Consider the following 27,022-nt stretch of genomic DNA (forward strand, 5'->3'; position numbering starts at 1 on the left):
TGGTGATACTGTAAGTAATCACTGCCAGAAATGAAAAAGGTGCTCTAACAATTCCTGAATGGCACAGCAAAGCAGAGGCCTGGGTGATTTTGAACTTCACTGAGTTCTTTCTGTATTTTAAGCGAATGTTTATTGCTCCTGAGAATCCGGGGTCCAACAGGAGCAATGGGAGGGCAGACCAGTTTTGTATGTGCCTCCCTACACAGCTATGCTAATGTACCTCAAATCTGATCCCCAAGTTGTGTTGTTTCTTGAGCAGATACTGCCAATGGTGACAAATGATGCAGGAGCTTTCTTATGTGGATCGCAGTGCACAAGAGACTAGGTTGGGGGCAACCCAGCTCATTTGATCCAAGACTGAAATGCGTTTAAGGGAAGCCAGCTTTTAACTCCCACAAATAAATCTGATACCAATATTGACGCCACTGAATAATTGTTTAAGCAACACTTCCCCCCCACACTTTTTAAGACAAATCCATTTAAATCTAACTCTCTCCACCCCCAACACTTTGTTTTTCCCCAGAAGTGAAACGGTGCCCATGCCCTTGAAAAGTAATAGTAAGTTATAGACTGATCAGCCCAAGATGAGGCTGAGTTGCTGACTTACTAAACATTGAAATAATGAGTGAATGACATGTTACCGTGTGAAATAGCTGCAGGTGCTCTGTAGTTTTTCTTTATGTGATTTCCTTTGCCTTGACCAAAAAAGTCCCATGGCTGCAAGAGGTGCGGGGTGGGCCCTATTATGCTTTACACATTTGGAATGGTAGGATCACAAGCTATATAGCTAATGCTTGGTACAAAGCCTCGAAGACTGGCTCTCTCACCACAGCATTTTGGATGTCGTCAAGAACCAATTACTGAAATATTGCCTAAGTCTTTGATAAAGCAACTGGTTGTATCAAGTGGCATTTGGCAGAAGTGCTATAGGAGGTCTGTTAGGAAGCCCATAGAAACACACAGGCCTTCAGCATGTTCTGCACTAGAGATATACCAGGCCAGATTGCCCCTGATCCTGGAGAAGCCAGGATAGAAGGAATAGGAGCCTTGGCCCTAACTGCACTCCCTATGCCAGGGCAAACAGCAGCAGAAGTTCTTGAGCAGCACAACAGCTCTTTCTGGGCCTGATCCAAAGTCCACCAAAGTCAATCCATGCAAGCTACTGTGAAACAGGGAGGGGGCAGATCATGACTCTGATCCCTCTGTACTGGCCTACACTGCTGGACCCCAAAGTATGAGCCAGCCCATTCACACCCCCTATACACAGAGGAGCTTGTAGAGGGATGGCAGCATGGAAGCCGAAATCCTGCTAGAGCCCTCTCCAGGGCAGCACAGATTTGCCCTCATTTTACCTTGATACTGTTTGGTTTCATGTTATGGTATGTAAACTCAGCTGCTCTTTTGAGCTCACTGAGATATCAATACCAAGGAACAAACAAAAGCTGTAGTGTGGTGTTCATTAATTTTTTTCCCTCCACTTTGTTCAGGCTGTACAGTGGAAGTGATTTCAACCAACCTTTTCACCCATTGTTGAAAACTGAGGACACATGGCCCTCATATGCATATAAATGGGAGTCTTGATTGCATTGAAATGTGTTGTGATGCATCATCTTTCCTTGTAACAACCACTGTTATGATAGGTTTCCTTTACGGCAAACACAGCACAATGCTGAACTAATGTGTGTTCTGTCACTAATTGTCTGCGTTGACCGCTTTGGCATTTCAAAAATAAACTGAATTACCAGCAGCGGATTAAGTCCCCTTTCAGAAATGATCTGTCCTGCTTCTCTGCACTCAGAGCTTTCCTGATTTCAGTCAGAGTTGTAAGAAGAGAAGGGATGTAGGAAACTGCTAATTATATTGGCAGACCTCTATTTTTAAGTTAAGTTGGGTTAGATTTAAAAAAGAAAATCTTGCACTTGTAAACTGAAGCCCTGCAAAGGGTCTGAATGACATTGTGATGCTTCCTGAAGATGAAAACTGCAGGGGTATTTTTTTTTCTTTTATTTCAACACATACAAAAATAATTCCGTCTAGCCTATCAATTGATATGCCAAATTGCATCCTAACGAGATTTCAAATAGCATATACTGAATCCTGAAAAAATAACAGTGCTGATAACCTTAGTATGTTTTTAATAGACATTCCTACTATTTCATGTAGATATGTTTTTGTAAGTCTTTTCATTTTAAAAGCCTTTTTTTTCATCCCACCAATTGTAATTGTCCTGCCTGATCAAGAGTTAGAAATTTGTCCCTGCCCTGGACAAATGAAACATGTTGGCTTGAGGTTTTTTAAACAGCAGAAGACTAGCTTTGACAGAGGGTATGAGGAGCCAAGAGCCCTGTGAAAGGAAAACTGATAGATCATAAATTACTTTCAGACCATATCTGTTTCGTACTGGTTCTCCCTTCTTTTAAAGCCAATAGCAGACTGCACTCGTAACGTTAGCTCTTTTATTTCAACAGAGTGTATAGATTTTTGTCCTAGCAGACTTCAAACATCTTGGACACAATCTGGACTCCACCAAAGTTAGCAGGAGTTTTGGCTTCACTGACTTCAGGGATTTCATCTCTTCCATTATCAAACTCACTTTGCTATCATCTAACAATGCCGACAGTTTATAATGAAAGCGCACAGCGTCAGCCTTACAGACGGTAGAGTCGGGACATATATTGCAGGGATAGGCCCAAACTGCAAAGTCCCAATCCTGATGTCAAATACCTCAGGACCAGTGGTGCTGGGGTTGTGGTTCAGGCTATTTCCTAGCAGGAAGCAAAATTCTGACCCACTTTCAAAGTGTGGGGTGCTCAATCTCAGGTTGATGGCGGCACAATGCTCTCATTTGTTTGGAGTAAATTTGCAATAATAGGCTTATGTTAGGAAAAATGAAATAAAAGTCCCCAAACTGCAAAGCAGTAAAGGGGAGAGGACGGGGGCTGGGAAGAAAGGAACACACACAAATAACTTTTAAATGGATGAATAAGGCCTCATTGTTATGAATCCGAGTTTACTTTTCCTGGTCAGGCACTCAAAATTTTATTTATGCTTAATAGACTGCATTTGGCATGTGTAAGGATGACAGAAGCGTGAATTATGAATGACCTTCAACCTATCCAGGAAGTTGCAATAATTGAAATAATAGAGAAAATGCACTCCCTGTGAATGCTGGAGAGAGACAACTAGTTCAGGCTACTGCCGCCCAGTCCCTTTGAAGTTCACTGTCAATCTCTGCCTGCCCCCAGTGGAACCTATACCACTTTGTTTGGAGTCTGTATTTACTATTGCACCATTCAATCTGCCATTCAGCCACTCAGGAAAGATTTTAACAGAATGATACTGGTTCGGGGGAAAAAGAGACACTCTGGTTTCCATATCTGAAATAAGTCAACAGTTGATATGAACACATCTGTCACCTTCAGTACTGAAGAGAAGCTATATCATGTTGCATTTGACTAAACCTTTTATTCTTGTGCATGCAAAAAATATGGAAAATATACTGGAAAATACTGCAGACGCCTCCGTGTTTTTTGGGCAATTCAGTTTGGAAGAAGACGAGGGATGTTATTTAGATTTACGAGTGGACAGTCAGTGCTATTTATACTTACACAACATGATTATTGCTTTTAACTTATAGCTTCAGGAGGAGGGAGATGACTATTTACATGTTCCATACCCCAGTGGGCAAATGAAAAGATGAAATTGACTTCAGCTGCTGCAGAAGCCAACTATGAAAAAGATGGTGAAAAGAAACAGAATATGAAAAATGTTAAGCACATTGGTATCCCTAATGAAAGCCTTATAAGGTCCATTAGCCTCCTGCACAGAACCCTGTGTTACTGCTTTAGAACACAAGTGCTACACTAAATGGAATGTATTATCTCCCTAGCATGAGAACAACGGGGGAAAATGCACGGGAAGCATGAGTACCTATAAGATGAAAATGTGGATAACATAAATTGCAAGTAAAAGGTTGTGGTTTTAGTTTTGGCAGTAACTGCCTCAGGCATTTGATTAGAGTGGTGCAGAGGACAACCCTTTCCAGGATACAAAGCAACTCTCACCTCTGCAAAGCGATAAAGCATTTTTAAAATATCCACCTTTCACTTGAGATTATGCTAAAAATGGCTCCCCTCCCCAATCAGGGGTGGAGGAGTGCATTCATATTATTCAGGCCAAAATGTTCAGTGGACATCAGTAGCACATCATAAACTGTTCACTAGGTATGAAGAATGAGCTGAGCTGAGATTGCTGGACACTCACAAATTAACAGAAGAGTTAGACACTGACCATGATGTCCTTATTCCAACTGACTTCAGCGGGGATTGTTTGTAGGGAACCGTGACTGAATGAAACCCTCCAAGAGTTAGAGTGTGGAAGGCAAAGGGGTATGCTACCCTCACCTTGTCATTGAAGGAAGCTATGTGCCAGTATGGGAATAGGTCTGAATTCATGTTAGGCAAGCAAGTGTTTAGAGAATGTGCGAGCTGTGCCAATTGGCATTCATCTTTGAATAGTAAAATGTTACTTCTGAATAAAAGTGAAACTCACCTGAAAAGCAAAACAAATTAAATGTCCAAAACTAATAATAATTTTTACATCAAAAGAACTCAAATAAAATAGTGATTTAAGCCCATCAGAAAATGAGAAGTATAAATGAATAAATAGCTGGATGAAAACCATAATTAAACATTCAAAAAAAAAAGTCCAGAACACTAAAATTAAATTTTAGAGCATAAGAAGAACAACCCAGGCAGCTGGACAACTGGTTCCCAATGTATGAGCCAGATTCTTCCTGCCACATTCAGGCAAGCAAACTGGAATTTTGTGTGGGTACGGCTAACAGAAGTCTTTCCACTGACCGTACTGTCCTTTGAATCAGGCTGCTATAGAATATGAGCAAAATCCCACAATAACTCTATCTGTCCCTTACAAGAGTTATGAGGTGAGGACGAAACCTTTCACATGCACACACTTTCTGCAGCCCCTTCTCTCAGATGCAAGACATGCTCTCTCCCTACTTCCTGGGGTCCTCCAATGCCCCAAAAGGGGTGGACAAGAATTGGGACTGCTTCCCACTAACTTCACGGCCGAGCCAAAAGCCAGACTATGTTGCACCCCAATAGCTCCCTTAAATATCAACAGATAGGAGCTCCCCAGGCAGGATTTTTGGCTCCGGGTGCCCTCTCACATGACAAAGCTCTACAATCTATCTATGTACTTTGTAACCAGCTCCCTGGAATAAGCATCTTTCTAACCATTATTTGCTTTTTATCATCTGGGTGATTTCAGAGCAAAAGGTCCATGGTGCTATTTACTGGATGCCCTAGAACCACCCTCACAACCAACACAACATGCACCCTACCCAATACCGAACCAGTCAGCATGCCTCAACCCTCTCATGGGAGGATCATCCTTAGGGATGGGAGACTGTTTCAAACTCTGTGCCACTCTCTGATGAAACAGGAAACAAGCATGCCATTAGTATCAGTTGTGAGCTAGTGACGGTGGCCACATGTCTGAAATAAACCAAACCCAGGTCCTGACACGATGTCAGGAAAGGAACCGACCAGTATCTTCACCAATCTCACCAGGGTGTTCCTGGAAGCAGTAACTCTTTATAAAGTAAATCACAAAGCAGAACAGTGCATGTCTCACGTGACTACATGGCAGAATTATTCTCTAGTATCCAGCTGCCATGTATAAACCACAAGAGAGTTGGCAGAAGTCACTAAGTGAATTACAGCCTGGTATCCTCTCTGTGGACATCTCTAATCCTCTAGTTTATCTCTGCAAAGCAAATGAATGTGATTAGATAATCTTTCATCAATGAAGTACTTGTTGTTCAGACAGAACTTGTCTGATTGTGTTTGCTAAATACTAGCTGTTAAGGTTCTCTCCATAATAAAAGATTTATCACTTGTCCTAATTGGTGAGATCAGGAGTGACTTAAGGTTTCTGGAAATTTCATTCCAGATTTAGGTTGTCGGGACAAGGCAACCCTTGGAATCAAAAGACTTCACTTTAATAGATTACACATAATATACGCATGCAAAAATATCATACTAGAGTTTCGCACCTAGCATAAACTCTAACTGCAGGAAGGCAAGACCACCAGAAGACCAGTTGTTTTGCCATCCTTACAATGAGAAGGTCATTCCTCCTTGAGGAGTTCTGTTGATGTCAGTGAAACAATAAGTTTGATCCAACTCTTGCTGAAGTTAATGAAAAAACAGCTGCTAACTTCAGTGGGACCTGGATCGGGCCTTATTTTCTGAATAAATCAGCATGAGGAAGAAAGGCAGAATTGTCCCCTATCTGAATTTTGTGTAAATAAGGCTTTCTAACTAGCAGGCAAAAGCTGAACTTCAGCATATCTACAAACTATTCTTTTAATCATTCTTCAAATACAAAACTCTTGCAGGTGGGTTCAGGAACAAACTGAGAATTCAGCCAGTATTATTCTCCCAGCTGGCTGCGTGGAGCAAAATGCGTGTAGAGTGGGGACAGAGGCACTAAAATCTGAAACATGAGGCTGTGCTGGCAGATTAAGAAAGTTTGTAAAACTCTAAGATGTGATCAGATCTGGTAAAACACACAGTAATTCTATTAGAACGCTGGCACGATCCACCTTCGGAGTTGCTAGGAGTGAGATACTGCTGCCCTGTCTTTGCCAGTAGACTATAATTGAGTATAATAAAATATAATTTCTGAATATGCAGCTAACAAAAACCTCAGTCAACTAATATTGAGCTATTTGGAATCTGCAATAGATAAAACAAAATTAATCTGCAGTGGCTGCTTCCTCAAAGAGAAATTCTAAAGCCTAAAAGCAGCTCTCCAGCAATGTAGAGATATTCCCCTGTCAGAGGCCTGTAAGTGGAAAGTAAGTAAAATAATAATTGGGAGTTTTAAGAACAAATAAAACTAACTGGGCTTTTTAAAAAAGTCCTAGTATGATGTCAGCTTGCCAGTGCATTTGGAACATACTATAGTTCTCTTAAAAAGACACTATTGTAGTAACTACATTATTTTCAACTGAATTCCCATTAAAAAAATTATGCTTTTGCTGGAATGTCAGTACTGTCAAAAAGTCTAATGCTTCTAATCTTTTCATACTCATTTTTAAAAATCAAACTAAATAGATAGACATTTAACAATAATAAACTTAACTTTTACAAGTTAGTAAAAGCTACTATCGTATCCAAGTTTAATTTAAAATTAAAAAATACATTCCAGTAAAATAATGGTGACAGGATTTTCTGCCATCCTCTACATATTGTGGGCTATTTGGAGGGAAAGGGAAAAGAAAAGAAGAAAGTGTGCTATTTGTGGAATTTATTATTCACGTTCCGCTTAAATTACATACTTTTAGGACTGATTAGGCATGACAGGAGATAATAGGAAGACAGCAAAAAGAAATCCTATATCAACTTTATTTGAAACCCAAAGAAATGCTGCCTTTAAATCCTACTCCACCTCCAATCAAATGAAATATGAGTTGCACCCAGCATACATGTTTTGACTGCATCCCACTATTATCGAGCTGTTCATCTCAGACAAGCTCATGTATACAGTTATAAGAAAGAGCCTAAACCTTTTGTAAAGTTGATCCAAAGTGATGAAACCTGACCTCAAACCAGAATATGGTGGGGAGTGGGGAGGGTGATACATCTTGCAAAAAAAGTCTAACTTGGAAAACAACAACAAAAATGTTTTCCTTTCTATTTTTGTTGATGGAGAAAGGTTCTGCTTTGTCCAGCCACAAGGTTAGAGACAGTTCAGAGATTCATCTGAAAACCCGGCCTCCAGCAGTTGTGGGCTCATACCTGTCTGTCAATCAGGCTTGCACTTAGCACTATAAACTTGTGTTCAGCCTCAAGATCAGAGCGCTGGCAAATATCTTTTACCAGTTCAGGTTAGAGTGTAAAGTTTGCTGGCGAATTTTACAGGTGAGTTGTAATTAGAGGTTAACGATTACTCCTGATCCAGTGTCTCTGTCCTTGCCTTAGTTGTGAACAATATCTCAAACAATGAGAGTGTTCATTATGTGATGAGTAGTGCTTATTCACCATTTGGCAGGCCATATTCCTAATGGAAAAGAGAGTGAAACAACAGACCCGGAGAACCTCTTCAGTCAGCTCTTTCATCCCTGTGATTAGTGCAGCTTTCTCATATCAAAGCTAGATTGGGCCCTCCTGTTTTAACTGTGTGGCATCTATTATACCTATCTGTATCTATCTACAACTTGCTGATATGTATTCTCTGGCTTAACACTTTTTTCTGTGTCTGGGATCTATAAAGACAAACTAACACAAATACGCCCACATGCTGTACATTCACACAAACAAATATGCACACTAAGCTTAACCCTGACTTATATTCATCAATCTTTGCATATGGACCCGTTTGCCCATGTAATGTCAATTTCACAGTTTGGTCTCCTATTATATTTTATGTTACCTTTCACAGGTCTGTTCCAGAGTAAAACAGAAGGAGGAGCTAACTGTTGGAAATGTGATTCAGTTTAAGATTCAAAAGCACATTAACTTGTTAGGCTATGCTCATAAAATGCTGGAGTACATTTATATCTTTTGTGGATAAATGTTCAGTGGTTCTAGAAATCCAAATGAACAGCAAACCATCTTCTCTTGCTGGCAGTGGGTTTTGTCTACTACTTGAACAACCACCCATTTTTAATTTACAAAGCTCTGCAACAATAAGCTATAAAAAAAATATGGAATTGTGAATATCACAATACCGTGCAAAATAAATGTCTCCAGTGAATGAAAGAAATTATTGGCAGCAGCACAGGCAACATTACCAAATCTCAGCAATGTAAACATTAAAAAAAGAGAAACTTACAAGCTCTATAACTTTCTCTTCAAAAAATGGCCAAATGTATGCGTGCGCACGCATGCAAATGGATTCGACTATTTCAGTACAATAGATATTTTGCTGAGAGATCGACAATAGCAACATGAATCCAATAAGCAACTCTTATCAATTCATATGATGCCTTTACTAAACTTGTACATTTATTCCATCTTAGTAAATGTAAAATATTGACATTTGAACTCAGCTACATAGTCTCCCTTTGTGCAACACAATCAAATAAATGTTCTGCATCAATATAATTGTTTTTCTGCATAAAGTATGTTTTAACTTGGAGAATTTATTTTTTGTTTACCCGTGACCTTTATTGTTTCTTTAGCTGAACCACCTAGTGCACAAAAAAATAAAAGTTATATCACAGTAGGTTGGTTCAGTCTATCTTGCATGCATTTAACTCTGAATTGTAGAAGTTTAAAATGAAAAGGGTAGTGGATGACAGTTTCTGAAAAAGCTATTTATGCCAGTTTTAATCAATTATAGACTTTGATGCAAATCTATAATCTGAGAATGCTGCTGCAAATGGGAGACTGCCTGACATCCATTTTATTAATGTAAGGAATTGGATTGGAAAGAATGATTTCTGTTTGAAGCTTTGTGTCTGGTTGCAATTCTTTCCTCCAGGCAATTAAACCTACTAAAGGTAATCTTTAAAATCCACCTGATTTAATTCATTAGTTAGTTGGTGAAAAACTAAGCAAGTGTTTAACAGAATAAAATGTTATGCCTCCAGATATCAATGTTTAAATATAAAACAAGAATTCACTCTCTGCTATCCCATGCAATTTTAGGGTTCTTTTTTTTCTTTAAAGAATTAATATTTCTAAACTTAACTTCAGTCAGGTAAAACATTGCTTTGTGGTATTTAAAATTTGAAAACTTAAACAAACCTTTATTTAAAATTAAACTCCTCAAAAACAAAAACAACCCCTCCTCCAAAACTCAACAAAATGCTTCAAAACAAAATATTTTACTGTTTCTCCTTTCCCTTACCCAGCCTTCTTTTACAAGGTACAAAGGTAACTAATAATTTAATCCAGTAAAAACTGATGTTTTAAAATCTTGCAATAAACTAAAAGAAAAAAAATTACCATAAGTTCATATAAGTTCAGAACAGAACTATTATTAATTCTATCGCATTGCCTGAGAAGACATAATTCACATAATGCACGTGTATATTCATATCTGCAGCCATATATACAAAAATGTATTTGTTTTTTTTTTTAACTTCACCTACATTTTTTTCCATTAATTTCATATTACAATTTCTTATGAGATGAATGTCGCAATTTAGCCATGCAGCTGAACTGCTAGAGGAGCTAGAAAATACATGGCACACAGAAAATACTGGTTTCATATAAATAAATAAGACAAGACCAATTTTTATCAGGCACAGGAAAAAAAATATGGTATTTTGTGAAGGGAGCCATAAAGTGAAAAAATAGGAAATTCTTATTATATACACTAGCTAGTAAAAATTATGCTCTTCTGCATTTCACATCTGTGCCTTATCTTTTTACCATAACAATAAACAGGCCACAAAATCTACTAGGACTTTCTGTTATGTTTTCCCACTGATCCTTTATCGTTATTTAAAAAAAAGTAAGTGCAGAAAGTATCCACAACATACCTGATCACTTGTCTGACATGCAACAAGGTTGTGCTGATTGTAGCATCCAGCAAACTTGATATATTTGAGCCAGTTCCCTACATCTGGTTGACTGGCATCTATGCAGAACTTCACATTGCAAAACTCATCCAAGATCTAGAACGAAGAATATGAAAGAGTAAATCTTTCCATTGCAGGCAGGCCATACTAATTAAAATCACAGGTCTCCAGCTAAGCAAACGTATCATAACATAACTGTAGTGTATCAGAAAATATATTTCTTTGGCAGACTATTAAAACAACTGTTTGCGCACATGCATGCTAATAAAGGAACGATACATTTGTTATAAGCCTGCCTTGAAAAATGTTTACACATAATGAGGATGATGTCAAAGCATTGTGATCAGATAATATGTTAGTTTAGTAAGAATCTGACTTCCTGGTCACATATCAGTGAACACTTACGCTTCAAAAGTATAGCTTTCAATTAAATGTATTTATTTCAATGAATATAAGTAACATGACTAGGTCACAGTCTGTGGTGTTTTTTGTAGGGATAGTATATTCCCTTCAAAATTCATTTGTTTTGAGCTTACTGATAGCATTTCTGAATTTGGGATAAATTTGATCTACTAAATAATGTTTAGATTCAGAGTTATTCATCTGATTTTAATATTATGCTTCCCCACACACCCCTCTGTGTAACACTGAAATCATTCCCCTGACGTGAAGCAAATTGCAGGATTTGGTTAATAACTAAATCCTTTGTGCCAAACTAAAGAAAATAAATGAAAAACAATGTAAACGCTCATGCAAAACATGGCAATATTCAACCTACCAATAAATGGTTCCAATTATGCAACAATAAACAAATATAATGAGACTGGTTGTGGACCAGTTAAAAGGGATGTTCTGGTCTAATATTATGACAAATTGTTCATCATTTATATATGACTGAATTACCATTATTTATCTGCAACTTTTATTACTGGCCTATCCTAAGCTTTCAGCAATCTCTCAATGTATGTAGACAGCTAATGCTACATGTGGAAAGTTCTCCTGTTTTCAGCACAGGACGTGCCAAGTATGCTAACGGATTTTTTACCAGAAGTTGAAAAACAGAGAGAGGGGGAGAGAAATTGTGTTCACGTCAAGACCCCGAGCACTTTTGGCCTCCAAGCTGAATGGCTAGGAAGCCTAGCATTGTGTATATCTTTTAGCTAAGGAAGTTTCCTATCAAATGCCACCAATAGAGTGGAACTCGACTCCAGCTTCATTAATTAAATGAAGCCAGCCCAAAGCTGCTTTCTCCATGCCCATGTGAAGGTTAACACTTGCAGCTGAGGGGACATTTCCCCTGCCCCGGAGGAGTGGAACACAGAGTTCAGGTAATCATCCAGAAGCAGATTCAGATCATTAACTCACCACAAACTTCAAGGGGACAAACTAGAGGGCACGAGGCAAGAGACACTGTGAATAAGCCCTTTTTTTTTTTTTTTTTTTTTAAACCAGGAAGCAATTAAAGAGCGAGGAGGGTGCCACCAAAAACCAGGCTCCAGGAGCACGCTTTGAGAAGGAGCTGCAGCCTGCACTCCCCAGCCCAGGGCCAAGCAGACCCGGCTGCTTCGCCAAGGGGCTTCCTCGGGTCCCCGCTGCTGTGTGGCAAATCACCCCCGGCGCCCTGTCCCCGGCCTCCGCGCCCCCCAGCTCACACCCCCCGGGCTTGCCCCTGCCGCTCGCGCGGGGCCGCCGGCAGACCCCTGGGGGGCTGCGCTCCTGCACCGCCTGCACCCCGGCCGGGGAGGCCGGATCAGGCCCCGAGCCCCTCCCGCCCCGTGTCCGCGCCCAGCGGCGGGGCAGCCCGCAGCCGCCCGCCCCGCCGGGGCTCCCCGCCGCCCGGCAGCGGAGGAGCACCCGCCGAGCGCCGCCACCGCCCATGCAACCCAGAGACGCCCCCCGCCAGACACCCCCGCTGGGAAGCGCTGGCTGGCTCCGGGGGGGCCGCAGCTCCACGTCTGCGGGAGCCCGAGATCCCTTTCTTCCCCCCCGGGCTCTGAAAGCCAGGCTCCTCGCCCCGGCTCCTTGCTCCACGTAACTCAGCGAGTCGTCTAAGTCACTCCCCGGCCCCTCGGCCCTGCCAGCCGGCTGCCTCCCCCGCGCTGGTCCTGCCGGGGTGGCTGCGGAGGGCCCCGGGCTCCAGACCTACCCAGCTGGGGAGCAACTTGGCGGCAGGCAGGTCCGCAGCGTGCTCGCCCGCCTGGCCGGCCGGCGAGGAGGTGGGCAGCGAGCCCCATCGCGTCCGGATGCCGAGGACGGAGCCGGGCGCTCAGACAAGCCCCCGCCCGCCGCCCACCCCCGGTCCCAGACACTGCAAGGCGGGGAAGGCAGGGAGGGGAGGGGAGAGGAGGGGGGGTCCGAGCACTGTCCTGCCAGAGCCAGCAGCGAGGACATGCCGGGTCCCCAGGGGGCCGGGGAGCGAGCCGCGGCGCCGGGGGAAAGTGCCAGGGTCCCGCGAGCTGGCCGGGACGAGTCGCACTAGCAGCAGGCGCGCCTCTTACCTTCTGTCTCCCAGGGCACTGAGTCCTGAACCCTGGGCGCCTCCGAGCCAAGGGAGGGGAGGAGGGAGGGGAGGGAGGAAACAACAACAACAAAAAAAAAAATCCTTCAAGCGGCTGGAAGCAGCATCTCCGGGGAAAGCCACGCACAAAGCGCCCGCCGGGCTCCGGGCTGCCGGCAGGCTCCGCGCTGCTGCACCATTTGTTGGGAAGTTTCTCTCTGCTCGCCGGAGCCTCGGGGTGGGTCTGTTGTGGCCGGAGGGGCCGGAGGGGGGGGGGGGGGTTGTGTTTGTGTGTTTGTTTTGTCGGGGTGGGGGGCGGCTGCTTATGTGCGATGTGCTGGGGGCAGGGGGGATCGGGTCCGTGGCTCCCGGAAAAGTTTTCAAGGAGTGGGGGGATCCCACTTTAACCCCCCCCCCACCCCCAACAACTTCTATCACTTCCCTGCTGGTGTGAGTGTGTGGGGGGAGGACACCCCCCTTGCACACACACGCCCCCACCCTCCTCGGAGTGCTGCTTTCCCTATGGGGAAAGCCTCCCCCCCACTCCCTCCCCCAGCTCAGCAGCCGGGGGGTTGCATTGCGTGAACTGCCCCTTTCAAGAGGATGTGAGCGGCCATCCCGGGAGCGGGGCGGGAGAGGAAGGCGCTATCTCCCCCATGCCGCCCGGCGCTCGGGAGCCGGGCGCAGGCTCCTCTTTCAGTCACTGGTTAAAGTGACAGCAGCCTCCTCTGGCGAGAGAGGTCACAAAAAGGTCGCGGAGGCAGAAGCCCTATAGGGGCAGACTGATTACGGATGCACCGGCCGAGTCCAGCCGTGCAGCCGGCGACCAATCGGGAGGTCTGGGGCGGGAGCAGGGGAAACCTCGCCTGGGTTCAATGTGCTCGGAAAGTGCAAGTGTGCGAGCGGCTGGCTGTCTGTCTGTCTGTCTGCCCGCCTGCCCGCTGCTTTTTTCCTTTTTTTTTTGTTTTGTACTAACAACACCCCCCTCCCCTTCTTCCCCCCAAAGCAGCAGCCTGGGCTGAAGTTTACAGTGTTCACAAACAAACACCAAACAAGTGAATTGGCTTCTCAGGGCATGGACGCGCGCGGCGAGCCCTGGCACCCAGGCGGTGTTGCTGCCCGGTCATTTCTCCCCCCTGCTCACCCGGGTTTTTGTTTTGTGTTTGTTTGTTTTTGGGGGGGGGGGTTGTGTTTTCTCTCTTTTAGTTGGAGGGGGGATGGATCTACGGAGGGATCAAGGAGGGATCGGTCTTCAAATGCCGCCTGGCCGCAGTGCAAAGCGGCAACGTGGCTGCAGAGTGGAGTTGGGAACGCGACGCCCAGCCTGCTCCTGCCCCTGTCGGGGGACTCTTCCGCTCTCCACCAAAAATGAGGGCGCGGATTTATTTTTATTTTTTTTTAGAAACAAAAAGCAGCTCTGGGGTGATCCTTCTGCTCCGGCTCCAACCCCGCCGCTTGCTGCGGCCCGGCGCGGTCCCTCCGCTCGCTAGCGGGGCTGCCTGGAGCTGCTCGCCCGTCCCAGGACTGGAGCGGGCGGACGAGCAGGAGGAGGGCAGAGAGGGATCGATACGGGTTCATAATCCGCGAGAGGACTTTCCTCGGAGCGTGGCGGTGCTGCTGGGTTTCAAACAAACAACAAAAAGTCCTCACACCTCTGTTAGCGATGCATGCAGCCGAGTGGCCCGGCCGCCAGCAGATCCGCGGAGGTGAACCACGCTGCTTTTCGGGAGCTGGGGGCGCACAAAGGGGACCTGAACTTTATCTTCCCCTGCTGCAGGATCGCAAGGGCCGCCTCCTTCTTTTTGAAAGGCAAAGATATTGCTCGGACTAAAAGTCGATTTTCTTTTTTCCTGGGGGGCTGGGGGGAAGAGGAGGGCGAGAGCCCAAGTGACAAGAGATGATGATGAATTCGGCTCAGTGGCCTGTTATCTGTGACATTGAGCTGTTATTTCAGATAATGGCTATTGTTCCAGACGGGGAGGGGAGAGAAGGGAAGAAAAAAAATCGCGCCCAGCCGAGTTAGGTAGGACAGGAAAAAAAAACAAACCCTTTGTAAATAACCCCCAAATCCTGGCCCGAGATTCCCACAGAGTGGGAACCTCAGCGAGCTCCCGGTTTGCTGGCCCATTGATTTCCTGCCCTCCCTTAACTTGTCCATTGTTGGAGCCTTTTTTTTTTTAATTTAGCCATAAATTGGACCAGCTCGAGCTATGAGCTGTTCTATTTTCTTCCTGTCAGGATGAGGGATTTGTTTTATGATGCATTGTGTATTAAATACAAGTAATCTGGGAAACTGATTGCTCGAGCCCATAGGCCTGATCAGAGGTTCTGATAGGAAGCCCGAGCCCCCTCCCTGGAACAAAGCCGCTCTGAAAAGGAGGAAATGTCGGTGGATAAACAAAAGGGCTCTTGGTATCAGTAGCAGGTCCTGGCTAAATTAGGATTTCATGGAAAGGGCTCGCGGAGAGGTTCCCGGGCTGGAGGAGGGAGGGCGGCTCGAGCTGCGGAGCTTGCGGCCGCTGGCCGGTAGATGGCGTTGCGAGCCGGGCTACCGCGCGCGGCGCAGCTCCGCCGCCTCCCAGGTACTCGAGTGCCTCCAGGGCTGCAGCCAAGGCGGTGGCTGCTGCTAGAAGGTGTGAGCTGAGTGCTGGTCCCCGCATCAGCTTTACAAGGGGCAGCATCGGCGCTGTAAATGAAGAGGGCAGAGCCTGGGCTCTTGCAGCTATTCTCCTGCCAGGCTTCTGCTCTCCAGGGCTTACTAAACTGCTGGCTGTAAGATCCCAACCCCCTGCTGCTACACTAGATGAGTAGGAGTAGGATTATTATGATCGATGATCGATTGCGATGATGCCCTGTTAGCTCAACTCAGACGCCTAGTAAGGCGACTCTGCAAGGCTTCCTCCGTTGTTATCAGGGGATGCACCGACACATTTGCCAAGGAAGTTCCTCACCTGCGTGCATCCGTGGTCGCCCGCAAAAGCCGGGCAGCAGGCTCGGGGGTTACTCACCCACACATCTGCGGGCTCTGTAACAGGGCAAACTTAGATCTCTTTGGATCTAAATCAAATGTAGCTCTCTTGGACACACGCACACACACCCCGCTTCCTAGCAGCTTCTCCCCCGACACTTCTGCACCAATCCGTTCACAGCAGTTCCCGGTCATAAATTAATCCCGAAAAGCTGCTGTCTGCTGGCGAGCAGGGGGGGCACAGCCGGAGTCGGCGTGTTTCAGCTTTGCACTTGAAACGGGCTATTAAAAATCATGTTTTGCCATAATCTTAAAAACCGGCTTGATTCCATCCCAAAATGTAGCGGGGCAGCAGGTCGCTGGCACGAGCGCCGTGGCCGGGGGCGGAGAGCCGCGTCCCCCAAACTCTTGGGCTGTCTCCCTGCGGGGCGAGGAAGGAGCCTGGGCCCGTGCAGCCCGGGGCCCTGGCAAGGGGGGGGGGGGGCTTTCCTTCCCCCCGGCTGCAGGGTGGAGAGATCAGAGGCAGCAGACGGTCCTGATGGGATCCCTCGCTAAGTGATCCCCTACGTGGGTGTGCCTGTGTTTTCCTCCCGGGTCGAAAGGGGCCCAGGGGCATCTCTGGCCTCTTCCTCCCTCTTCCTCTGAAGGGTTTGCAGGCCCCCAGTCCTGCCCTGGGACCCACTGGCAAGTGTTTATTTAAAGTGAGTCCCCGTATGAGCGGAGGCAGCGAGGAGCTAGTACTTCGGACTGCTAGCTCAATTCCCACCAGGCTGTAAACTGATGCCTCTTTTAAAGCCTTTAACTTCATGGTCGTCCCCGAAGTAAAAGTTCTCCTAATGGAGACCCTATGGACATGGCGCATTCCAGCACATCATTAAAGCAATGAAAAGCAGCTCAGGCAAAGCCAGATGAAATAACTGCACTGTCCACTTTTAATGGGCTTCCTGTGGGCAAGCGCGCTGCGGAGGACAGCGCTGGAAAACCAGACAAGGCGCTGGCATGTCTCTCTCTCAAAAAAATTAAAAAGTACCGTGACTTCAATCACATGCTCGTCTATTAGCCTCGCATTTATGGACCGAGCCACTTCATAGCCACATGTGTAAGTGGGATTTAACGTTATATTTCTCAAGGCGACTAAACACAACACTGAGCATCCTGGCTAATGCTGCGGGGAGCTTCTTTCCAGCACGGGACAAGTGGACTTCAAAACAAACCCGATGCAAAAAGCCCTTCTCCAACGCAGCCGGAGCGGCCAAGTCCACTAGAAACCCTGAAAACGATTCAACCTCCCTGAGCTTTATAACGTGAAAGATACGGACCGGTGTTTGAAAACTAGGACGGGCAGGATGAGAGAGGGCTGGTCCCTGCGCGGGGCCGGGGCCGGGGCCGGGGCCGGGGCCGGGGCCGAGCCCGCCCCGCGGCTCTGCGGCCCCTCCTGCCTCCCGTTTGGGTGGATTCCTTCCTCCCAGCCAAAGGGCTGTTTGAGAGAGGGGAGGAAATTAAAGGTAAAAAAATGTAAATAAAAAATTTCCCTTGGTCTGGAAATGGGCCCAACTGAAAGCATGTTAATCTCCACCTCAGTAATTTGGTTCTTCTGGAGAAGACAGAAGCCCCGCTGCTGTGCCCTGCACTTCATAAATCACGTCTTTATGTGGACAAGGTCAGGGCACCTAACAGCTCAGACATGGGCCTTTGCAGTGGCTCGGAGGGCTCCGGCATGTTTATTCTCTCGCACAGATCTCCGAGGAGCAGTCCAGCACGCTTCTAATTACTTTTGATTATTTTCATTTGCTGGGGTCAGGCTGGCTTTGCCAGGACTGCTGGAGGGCTGGTTTCTTTACACATCCCCCTTGTCTGTGCGGGACACGGCGGGGTCCCAGCGCCCACGTCTGGCCGGGTGTCCCCCTGCCACATCGCCGAGTCCCCCACTTGGGCGCTTCCCGGCTGCTCCCCCGTTCCTAATTAAACTATAAAACTAATCACGGCTTGGCCACAGCCCTGAGCTGCGAGTCGGGGTAGAGGGAGGGAGAGCTGACCTCTTGTTTTGCTGGAGCAAAGAACAACTAGCAGCCCCCCCCCGGTTGATTTGAAATCTATTTAGTACATTTTCAACCTGGTTTGGAAGTGAAGAGATACTATTTCTAGGCTGAGAGTCTGCTACTGCTCTACCCGGTCCCGCGATCAATCGCTCCGAGTATTATTTGCAGAGTTATCCTAGAAACTCAAGCCTCTGAAAATGTTTTTTCCCCCTCTAGACAGATGTTCAGCACAATTCGGAGTCGTAACCTCCAGCTACTGCAGATATATGCAATTACGGGCTTTGCTTCTTAAACCAGACCGCCCTGTTGCTAAATTAACTGCGAAAATAATTAAAACAAAAAAAAAATCAGTCAATTGAAAAACAAACGAACGAAAATGGAAACATTCCCCAAATGCCCCCCTCCTCCCCAGCTCAAATCTTGCACGTTATATAAAACGGAGGTACGGGCGAGGCTTCGAGTACGTCGAGGCGATTTTCCCACAAAAATGCACATAATGCGTGCTCAGCAGACTGAAAACTTCCAGTTCCTCTGATAGCTGGAGGTACTTTTATAATCACGGATTTGTGTGCTTGTGTGTACAGAGACAGAGTGTGTGTATTTCTGCTGCTATATGGTGTGATCACAACGTATGCTTCTGCCTTATTAGTGGTGAAGAAAGATCCTGCGCGTCTATGTATCCGGACACACGCATCCAAAAGACGTGCACGGATTGATGCTCCAGCCAGGCAGGCACACGCCAATGCACGCAGACAGACACGGATCCACACTAGCCCCCAAACGCTGGACGTGTGTAATCTGTGACCTTTTCAACACTTGGGGGGATACATGCATGGCTATCAGCCCTTTCGACACCCTCGCTATCTGCAATGTTCCCTGTCCTGCCCCGATCCTCAGCAGTCCTGCTCCTGGCAGGAGTTTCACAACTAACTGCGTGCTCAGCAGAAGGGCTCCTCTTCTTTTCTTCCCTTTGAAAATTCACCCTGCTCAAAAAACGGGGGCTTTATCCCCAGATCTGAGCGCCACCGGCTCATTCCTCACTTTTGCTTCCATTTTTAAATTTCTTTTAACACATTAAAAAAGAATCCCGACCTCTGCAAATCTTTCTTTAGTTTTGGGTATCAGACACAATCATTGGCACCATCCACGACTCCACCCCGGACTCCGAGCGCTCCCCCAATCACATTTTGTTCCTGAACTCGTTGCCACGGCAACCGGCAAGAGAGATAACCACAGAAGTGGACTATAGAGAGCAAAAGTAAACTCAGCGCGGGCTGAAGTATTTCCCTGTCAGTGCTTTAATCCCACTTTCCTCTTGCTTCTCCCTGCATTTAGACCAGTGTCACGTTGGGGCAAGTGAGATGGGACCCAGCCACGGCTCCCCAATGTCCCCATCTGTAATCCTGTGTCCCGGTGCACACACGTGCACAAGGTGGCAGAAGGCACTACTTAAGTCCACCTTGCCGGACTGTTTAGTGTGTCCTGGCTCAGAGGCAGGTGCTGTGTGCAGTCCGAGTGGCTGGCCGGGGCAGTTGCCTGACTAGCCGCAGACTGCTGGGGTTGACCCCACTCTTCTGAATCTTGGGCTGACAGCTGACTAGTGGGGAGTAATGCATGAAGGCGCTGGTCTTTTGATACAACTTCTGCACAAAATGGAAATGCCAGGACCGGGGTGTTCCCTCAGATGAGTCTGTTCCTGCCCACAGAGAAAGAGGGAAGGAGGGCATCTAGCCATCTAGCCCTGCCCTCCTAGAGTAGGTTCCACACATGGAGAGGTGATTGAGACAGGCTGGTGGGGACTCTGATCTCATGAGGAATCTCCTGGGCTTGTAGTCAGTCCTGAACAAGTTCCTCTTAATTGTAAAGGAATTATAATTAATTATCTATACAAGGCAGCCCTGCCAAAACAAAGCCAGTAAACCTACACGAAAAAGGAAGGAGGGGAGGGGAGGAAACTGTGGAGAAATAGGTCCTACCTGCATATAGGTACCTTTATGATGGATAACTTGAGATCTGAAAGCAAGCTGAGGGTGGGTCTGTGGGATGTAGGTTCTTGCTTATTCCACAGATAATGGAACCACCCCTCTAATGGAAAACCTGACAGGAAACTTATGGACAAAACCCTATGGAGTTCCCCCCCCCCCCCCCCTCAAAATCTTCCTACAGGTTTTTCAGTAGGACATGATGAGAAAGGACCAAAGGTTGAGGGTGGTGGTGATCATTCATTGTTAGTGTTAAGGGAGAGTTTAGAAGCCCTCAGCCTTAATTTGACCTCCTTATGCTCAACTGTACACACAGCATGATGGACTCCTTGCCTTGGAGAGTTTACAATCTGAGAGACTGTGCAAATGAATGTGCAACCTTTTAGCAGTTTGAAAAATGCTAACACATTTTAGCTAACATATTCTAACAATGAGTGCAGACTGGACAAGCTGTATTTGAATATGCTGGCTGACTAATGTGAATGCTAGGTCCCTGCCCCTCCCCTGCAAAGTTATGTTTATTTTACTGTACTTCATCTTTCATCTTTATATTTCTTCTATTTGGAAACAAATCCAAGATTCTGGAGAATTTTGGAAACTTCACTTTGAAGCTCTAAATCTACAACTTTTTCTGATGTTCTAGAGCCGTGAAGGGCTATTTTTACTTTAAACCCCACAAGGGATGAGACGTTTTAGCTGCTTCTTCAATGGGGCAGGCACCCAGAACAAATTACCTTTCAATTGGTTAGCAGTTTATAAAGCCACTTGCTAGAAATCTACTATATCCCAAAACTATGGTACTGCTATACCTATTTGGGGCCAGATCTGGGTTTCACATGCAACAATTAATGGAAAGTTTGCTATTGCATTTATAACATTTCCTTCCTTCCTTCCTTCCCTTTATAGGAAAATAGGTGCCTTGTCTTCAAATCTATGGATGAAATATTGGGAGTGTGGTCCTGTGGAGAGGCCAAGGTCTCCCTGCTGATCTTTGTTCTTCCTTGTCTGCCTTGGACAAAGCGGGTCTTGCAAAAGCTATTCTAGTAGGTGCTCTCCTCCCAAAAACATGCCAGGAACTTCACAGAAGAAGGCTCCCCAACCTGGAAGTGGAAAGCATACTGAGAGGACTCTGTACACTACTCTCATAGTTAGGTGTATAGGTACAGCAGGGGCCTACTAATGCTATCCCAACTACACTGTCCACATTTTTTTCAAATGTTGTTCATGTTCGATTCAAGTCTGACAGGCCTATCTTGAAAGCTCTCCTTCATCCTCAGAACTCATGGTTCATTCAACAGAAGCAGGGTATGAGAAAGACATGTAGTATCAAGTTCAGTAGTGGTGTGCTTAGCTGAAATTATCATTCTATTTATGGCCATTTTATGCCTTAACAGCATTCCAAACCACAGTGACACAATTTGCAAATTAAAACAAGAGTAACTGGAAAAGGAAAATCAATCTTACTAGAGGACCAGGGTGAAATGGTTTCAAAGGGTTACTAAACAGGAAAAAAAAAACACTACAAAAATTAGATAATGCCTAACAAACAATTCTATTTTTATTAATCAGTTTTAGGAATGACTGGCTATTATCAAATCATTCTCATTGTGGCAGAGTTTTTTAACTAAGCTTACAATAATGGACAAACACCTGTGGGCTTTATACTGGTAAGAAGCAATTTATCACCCAATAAAAGTCAAACAGTCATTTTTAGGTTCCCATTTACCATTTCAAATGTACAAATGTGGATGGTTCTGAGGGTCAAAAACTGCTATATATAGATTTATAAATAAAAAAAAATACACAGTAATTTATCCAACTCTAGCAATACATTGCAACAGGGGGAAAAACCTGCATGAGAGAAGCTTTGTTACAATTTCATTTCACCTACATTTTGTATTATATCCATTGTCATAATGGGCCAGAGTTGTCTAAAACCTGAACTAAATGGGCATTAAGTCAGATGGCATATGAAATTGCTGGAATTCGATTTTCAGATAAACCACAAAACTTGATGAACTAACATTGTTCCAGATGAATTAACTCATCATCCTTGGGAACAGAACATTTCAGAGGAAAGAACTATACAATCTTTTCCTGAAAGGGCTCTAATAGCTATGATTAATCCTTGTTCTATTGAAAGGCACTTGCCTACAAGTGAAGAGGAACCCTGCTAAAGGCGGCTAAGGATCAACACTGCCTTCTGAATTATTACTGCTGTGCCAAGCTCTGACAGTGGTACTAAATATTATTTACATTTAGGTATGAAATGTGGAATTCTTTGTTACAGGATTGTTATGAAACTATAAATAGGTTAAAATCCCATCAACAATTCAAGTCATGCTTTGTAGACAAGCATGGGGTTGGAACAGAATGCTAATTTATTTAGCCAATGAGTAAATTGCAGGGCTGAAGCTTACCTTAGTCTCAGGCAAACTTATATTGGCAAAGTAACTACCTGAAGCATTTGGACCACAGACACCATTTAAATAAGAGCTTACAGAACAATTTTCAGGTACGTAACTTCTGCAAAGAAATCAGCCATTTGAGCGAGCACAACAGGTACATGCCTCACTAGCTAGCCACATGCATGCACAATTGATTCCTGTGCACATCTTAAATGCTGCCTGTACCTATGAAATTAATCATTGCATGATTAATTTTGAAAATCATGCCCTACAAGAGCTATAAGAAGAACACAAGAGGAGGGTGTTGTAGAAAGAAAAAGAAGGTGCAACAAAAGACAGGCCATGCTTAGTCACACAGGATGACACTCCTAGCCCCATTGAACTCAACTGGAATTTTGCTATTGATTTTGAGGAGAGAGGATTTCATCAAGAAGTCTTGCAAAATCGCTGTGAAATTTTCTGAACCCCCGGTCCCCTGCCCCATTGACATACTTCTTTATGAAGAAGATAATAATGACAAACAAAAAAATATTTAATTTGCCCATAGACACTCTGGGGGAGTTGGCAAGTAGCCTGTATTTGATATGTGTCAAAATAAATTTGTATGAATAATAAAAAATGTGTATGTTCATTAAGGAGCCAAGGACATCAGCACAGCCTTGCAGATTTCTTCTGTAAATGAGTTGAATATTTTCCAACTTAACAAATATACTACCCTACCTACAAACTTGGAAATTAAGGGGATTTTTTTTCCTCCTAATACTTACCTCCCTTAGGGCACACTTGTGTTCTGGCATGCATCCCTTATTTGCTAAATAAATTTCCAACTTGGTAATTTAGCACCCTACTGATCAAAAAAAAAAAAAAAAAGAATTTAGGACTGTGTGCCTGTGAAGAGCGAAGGGAGGAAAGTAGCTGAGCTGCAGGCAGTTTTTTTTCTGTTCCTCTTTCCATACAAGCCATGCATCAGATGTTGTAGGAGATTCATAGAGAAAAGATTTCCAAGCTATAAGGTACATATCAATCCATACACTGTGTTTTACAGATGCAAAATAACTTCCAGAATTTAAAATGAGGAGACAGACTATATCACATATTTAAGTTTTAAGATATTGGGCTCAACTCAGCATTGGAAAAGCATCAATTTTAGTGACACTGTATGTACTACAGAAGCACCAGAGGCCCCAGCCAAAACTGGGATCCACTTGTGAATATACACTTAGCAAAAGTCAGTTTCTGTCCTGGACAGCTTACAATCAAAATACACAAGACAAAGAGTATATTATTATATCAGTTTTGCAGACAGAGAATTGAGACTCAAAAAGTGCATTGCCCAAGATCAAACAGGACCTCTTTGCAGAGGTGGGAACTGAACAATGGTTTGCCATAGTTTTTATGCCATACGAGGTGCTTTTTCCTCCTTGGACTATAATGGACAGTAACTGTTGTGTCCTGTGCCTAACATTTGCTGCTTCTTAACTGCACTGGTAGTGGGAATTGCCTGATCTTTGCCAATTACAACTGCTATGCTTGTTTTAACAAGGCTGATCTGTAACATGAATTATTCTTTATCACTACATTTAATTAGGAAACTATTTCAGCATTGGAAAGAAACATCAATGCTTCCAAACAGGCCTTTTAAACATAATCAGATTGCTCCGGCTGGTACAGCGAAAGTAAAACTCCTGCAGAAACAGTCCTGGGGAAGATCTGTAAAACTCGTGAGTTCAACATTTGCAACAGAAATCTGAAACAGAGTTCATTATGTCAAGTCTTGTTGCTAGGAGTCACCTAGCAATAATGCAAGTGTGAAACATAAGATTGATCACAATTCCCATAGGGGGTAAGAAGAACGCCGAAAATAGAACACTGACCTCTTCTAACCCTATATGAATGACCAGAAAACTGACAGGGTTTAGAGCTGTGTCCCTTTATTATATGCCCAAACAATCATGTCATCTTCTGGGTGCACTTGGGCAAAAGATATGAATATATTCTATTGCATAATAAGAACAGAAACCTTTGAGCTAAGAAGAATTCCATCCATAAAGAGATCCATGCATATCGATTTAAGATGATGCATGTTAAATATTGTGGCGGTATTTCCTTCACCAAGTCCCTAGTTTCCTTCCTAGATTTACATCCACATGTTATCTATACTTTGTGATTTGTCTGGATCAGATCCTTAATTGGTGTAAAACAGTATAAATCCATGAACGTAATGGAGCTACATCTATTGAGAACGTGGTCCCTTAAATTGATCTTTAGCTATTTATATTAAAAAAAAAACAATTAGAAAATGGTCCAGGGATGCAATAAGACTTTCACATTTAAAGCAGTTTTTATGTTTGCAACTTTTTCAAAAGAATGAACTGAAAAGTAAGATGGTTTCACTTTACAGCTGAGGAAGTAGCTTATGAGAACTGATACAAAGCAGTGAGCAACTGCAGACTTGGGCAAGCTCTGAATCAAGCCAGCATAGCGATTTCTTTTGGAAACTCTGAAATACTTTCAGTTGAGGCCAGATATTTTTCCATTTTCCTAATTTAATGCTTGTGAGATCTTTGGAGATGAACCAAAGATAGAAAAACTTCCACAAGACGCCATGAACAGAAGCTCAGGTGTCTGCCACATGGGAGAAATTATTTGTCTATCAACCTAGTGAGTTTATATATGATACATCATACATATAAATTGTTCAGCTTTTCCAATGCCTGTAGTTTATATAACAATGTTATACAAAATAAAAATCAGCATTATGAAGTCTAATACTTATTAAAACCTCACTATAATTTACAATTTATTCAGAATGATTCTTTTTTATTGAAAAAAAAATTTAATAAGCCCATATTTAGATTATCTTGGACTGGCAAGTACTTCTACTCTAAGAGGAAACTGAAAGAAGTTTTTGTTGAAAAAAATATATACTCAGAAAATGAACACAAGTTTTTACATGAGTTTTTCATTCCAAAATACATTCTTTAAACCAGTCATTCTCAACCTTTTAGAATTGAGGTACCCCCTCATTTGATTTAAGGCACCCCTCAGAAAATGTCAGCTCTTAGTTTTCACTCATTTTTGATTGCAAAAAAATAATAGAGCAATTCTTCCATTGCAAATAATTCGGAAAGACTACAACAGATCAGACTACTTTGAAAACTATGGATTCCTATTTTTAATCTTTGAGGTTTATTCTGTGAATCATGTTGGCACACCTAACAGTTGAGACATTGTGTGATGCTCCACAGCACCCCTGAAAGGGTCTTAAGGCACCCCTGGGTGCCACAGCACCCTGGTTAAGAATCGTTGCTTTAAACCCATATAGACATAAATTGGGTTCAATGAAAAATGGACCCTTCCATCTGCAAACAGACGTGAGATAGCTGTGCTCAGGTTTAAAAATCTTCTTGTCCTCATATTGCACACACATGTTTACAAGGAAATGAACGGAATGAAGCCTTTTGTGTAGTTCTTGGGTATCAAATCTGGGGTGAATAAGAATTGAAAAGAAACACTGAATCTCCCCTATTGATGAAATATGCTATGGTAACATTAAATCACTGAAGATACCAAAGATAGCTACTCCTTATCCTGGAAGTTAAGTTATTTGGGGGGGGGGGGGGGGTTCCCAGATGTGACAATGGTTAAAAAGGAAAATAATATAGAGTAAATGATAGAAGAAAGGACCACATGGCTCAAAAACAGCTGGGAAAAACTGTTCCTTTTGATTTGGTGTCTTTTGTTCACCATCCCCATCTTGCCCCCTCCCCCTCAAGGTAAGAAATTACTGGGATATAAACAGAATGTAACAGAAGCTTGCAGCTCCTGACTTCAAAACAGTCACTTGAAGGATGCTATGGCCAGAGGTCATGTAGTTTGAGAGTGTACAATGCACATTTATGTTAGTAACACAAATAGTCAGGATATGCATTCAAAGTATGGTGATCTCTGTTTGTTCAATTTAGTAAGAACAGCCTTATTTTCCTGAGTCCTACAGATTTACAAATCAAGATGAGACCAACCTAGGAAGAAGGTAAATTTTTAGCAGAATGTGTAGGATTGACTCCTGAATCTAGATGGGCTAGGGGGCTTTTGGTAAGTCAAACACTGATTCAGCTAAAGGGTTGTTTTGGTTTTTTCAACTTGTACATTTGCCCACACCTTCAGGAAGGTGTATTTTGAATATATATGTGTGCAGGTGTATATTCATGCATCTATCTATATAGGTAGATAAAGATACAGTTTAAAAAAATCTAAAATACAACCAGACCCAGTTGCAGCACTGAACAGCCAAAATGTGATAACTCTTCAGACCTCAAGCTCTTGCTACTGACTGCCATATAATCAACACATTAAATTTGAGCATCTCTTCAGCCACAGTTATTTGTATGATATATACAGATCAATACATATTGATTTTATAATTTTGATTCATATCTGCACAGTGCTCCAGCTTTGCACCATCTTATTTATCAAACTCCTCTCTATACCTCCCCCCCACATGCTTACCCAAGCTGTCAGACCCTCCAATAAGTTGCTGTCTGAGCTTAACTGCTGTTTGTGCTTC

At 44.0% G+C, this 27,022-nt stretch overlaps 1 protein-coding gene and 1 long non-coding RNA gene across 8 annotated transcripts in view; one reads left to right on the forward strand and one right to left on the reverse strand.

Annotated features, from left to right (window-relative positions):
• The window catches only part of MECOM (MDS1 and EVI1 complex locus), a 501,989-nt gene that overhangs the window by 51,846 nt on the left and 423,121 nt on the right, over positions 1 to 27,022 (reverse strand). For 5 of the 7 annotated variants that reach the window (XM_059731126.1, XM_019491700.2, XM_019491698.2 and 2 more), the window contains exon 3: positions 10,523 to 10,657. In XM_059731126.1, coding sequence (XP_059587109.1) covers positions 10,523 to 10,657 — 135 coding nt within the window. Of the gene's footprint in view, positions 1 to 10,522; positions 10,658 to 12,707; positions 12,813 to 13,059; positions 13,221 to 27,022 lie in introns of those variants that run through there. The other 2 variants (XM_019491701.2, XM_019491702.2) reach the window with 2 other exon arrangements.
• On the forward strand, positions 13,211 to 19,156 carry LOC109284198 (uncharacterized). Its single transcript, XR_002091558.2, has 2 exons — positions 13,211 to 13,296; positions 14,461 to 19,156. It is a non-coding gene; the product is annotated as an uncharacterized LOC109284198 (long non-coding RNA).

This window comes from Alligator mississippiensis, chromosome 7, assembly GCF_030867095.1.
Source record: "Alligator mississippiensis isolate rAllMis1 chromosome 7, rAllMis1, whole genome shotgun sequence".
Classification (NCBI taxonomy): Eukaryota; Metazoa; Chordata; order Crocodylia; family Alligatoridae; genus Alligator; species Alligator mississippiensis.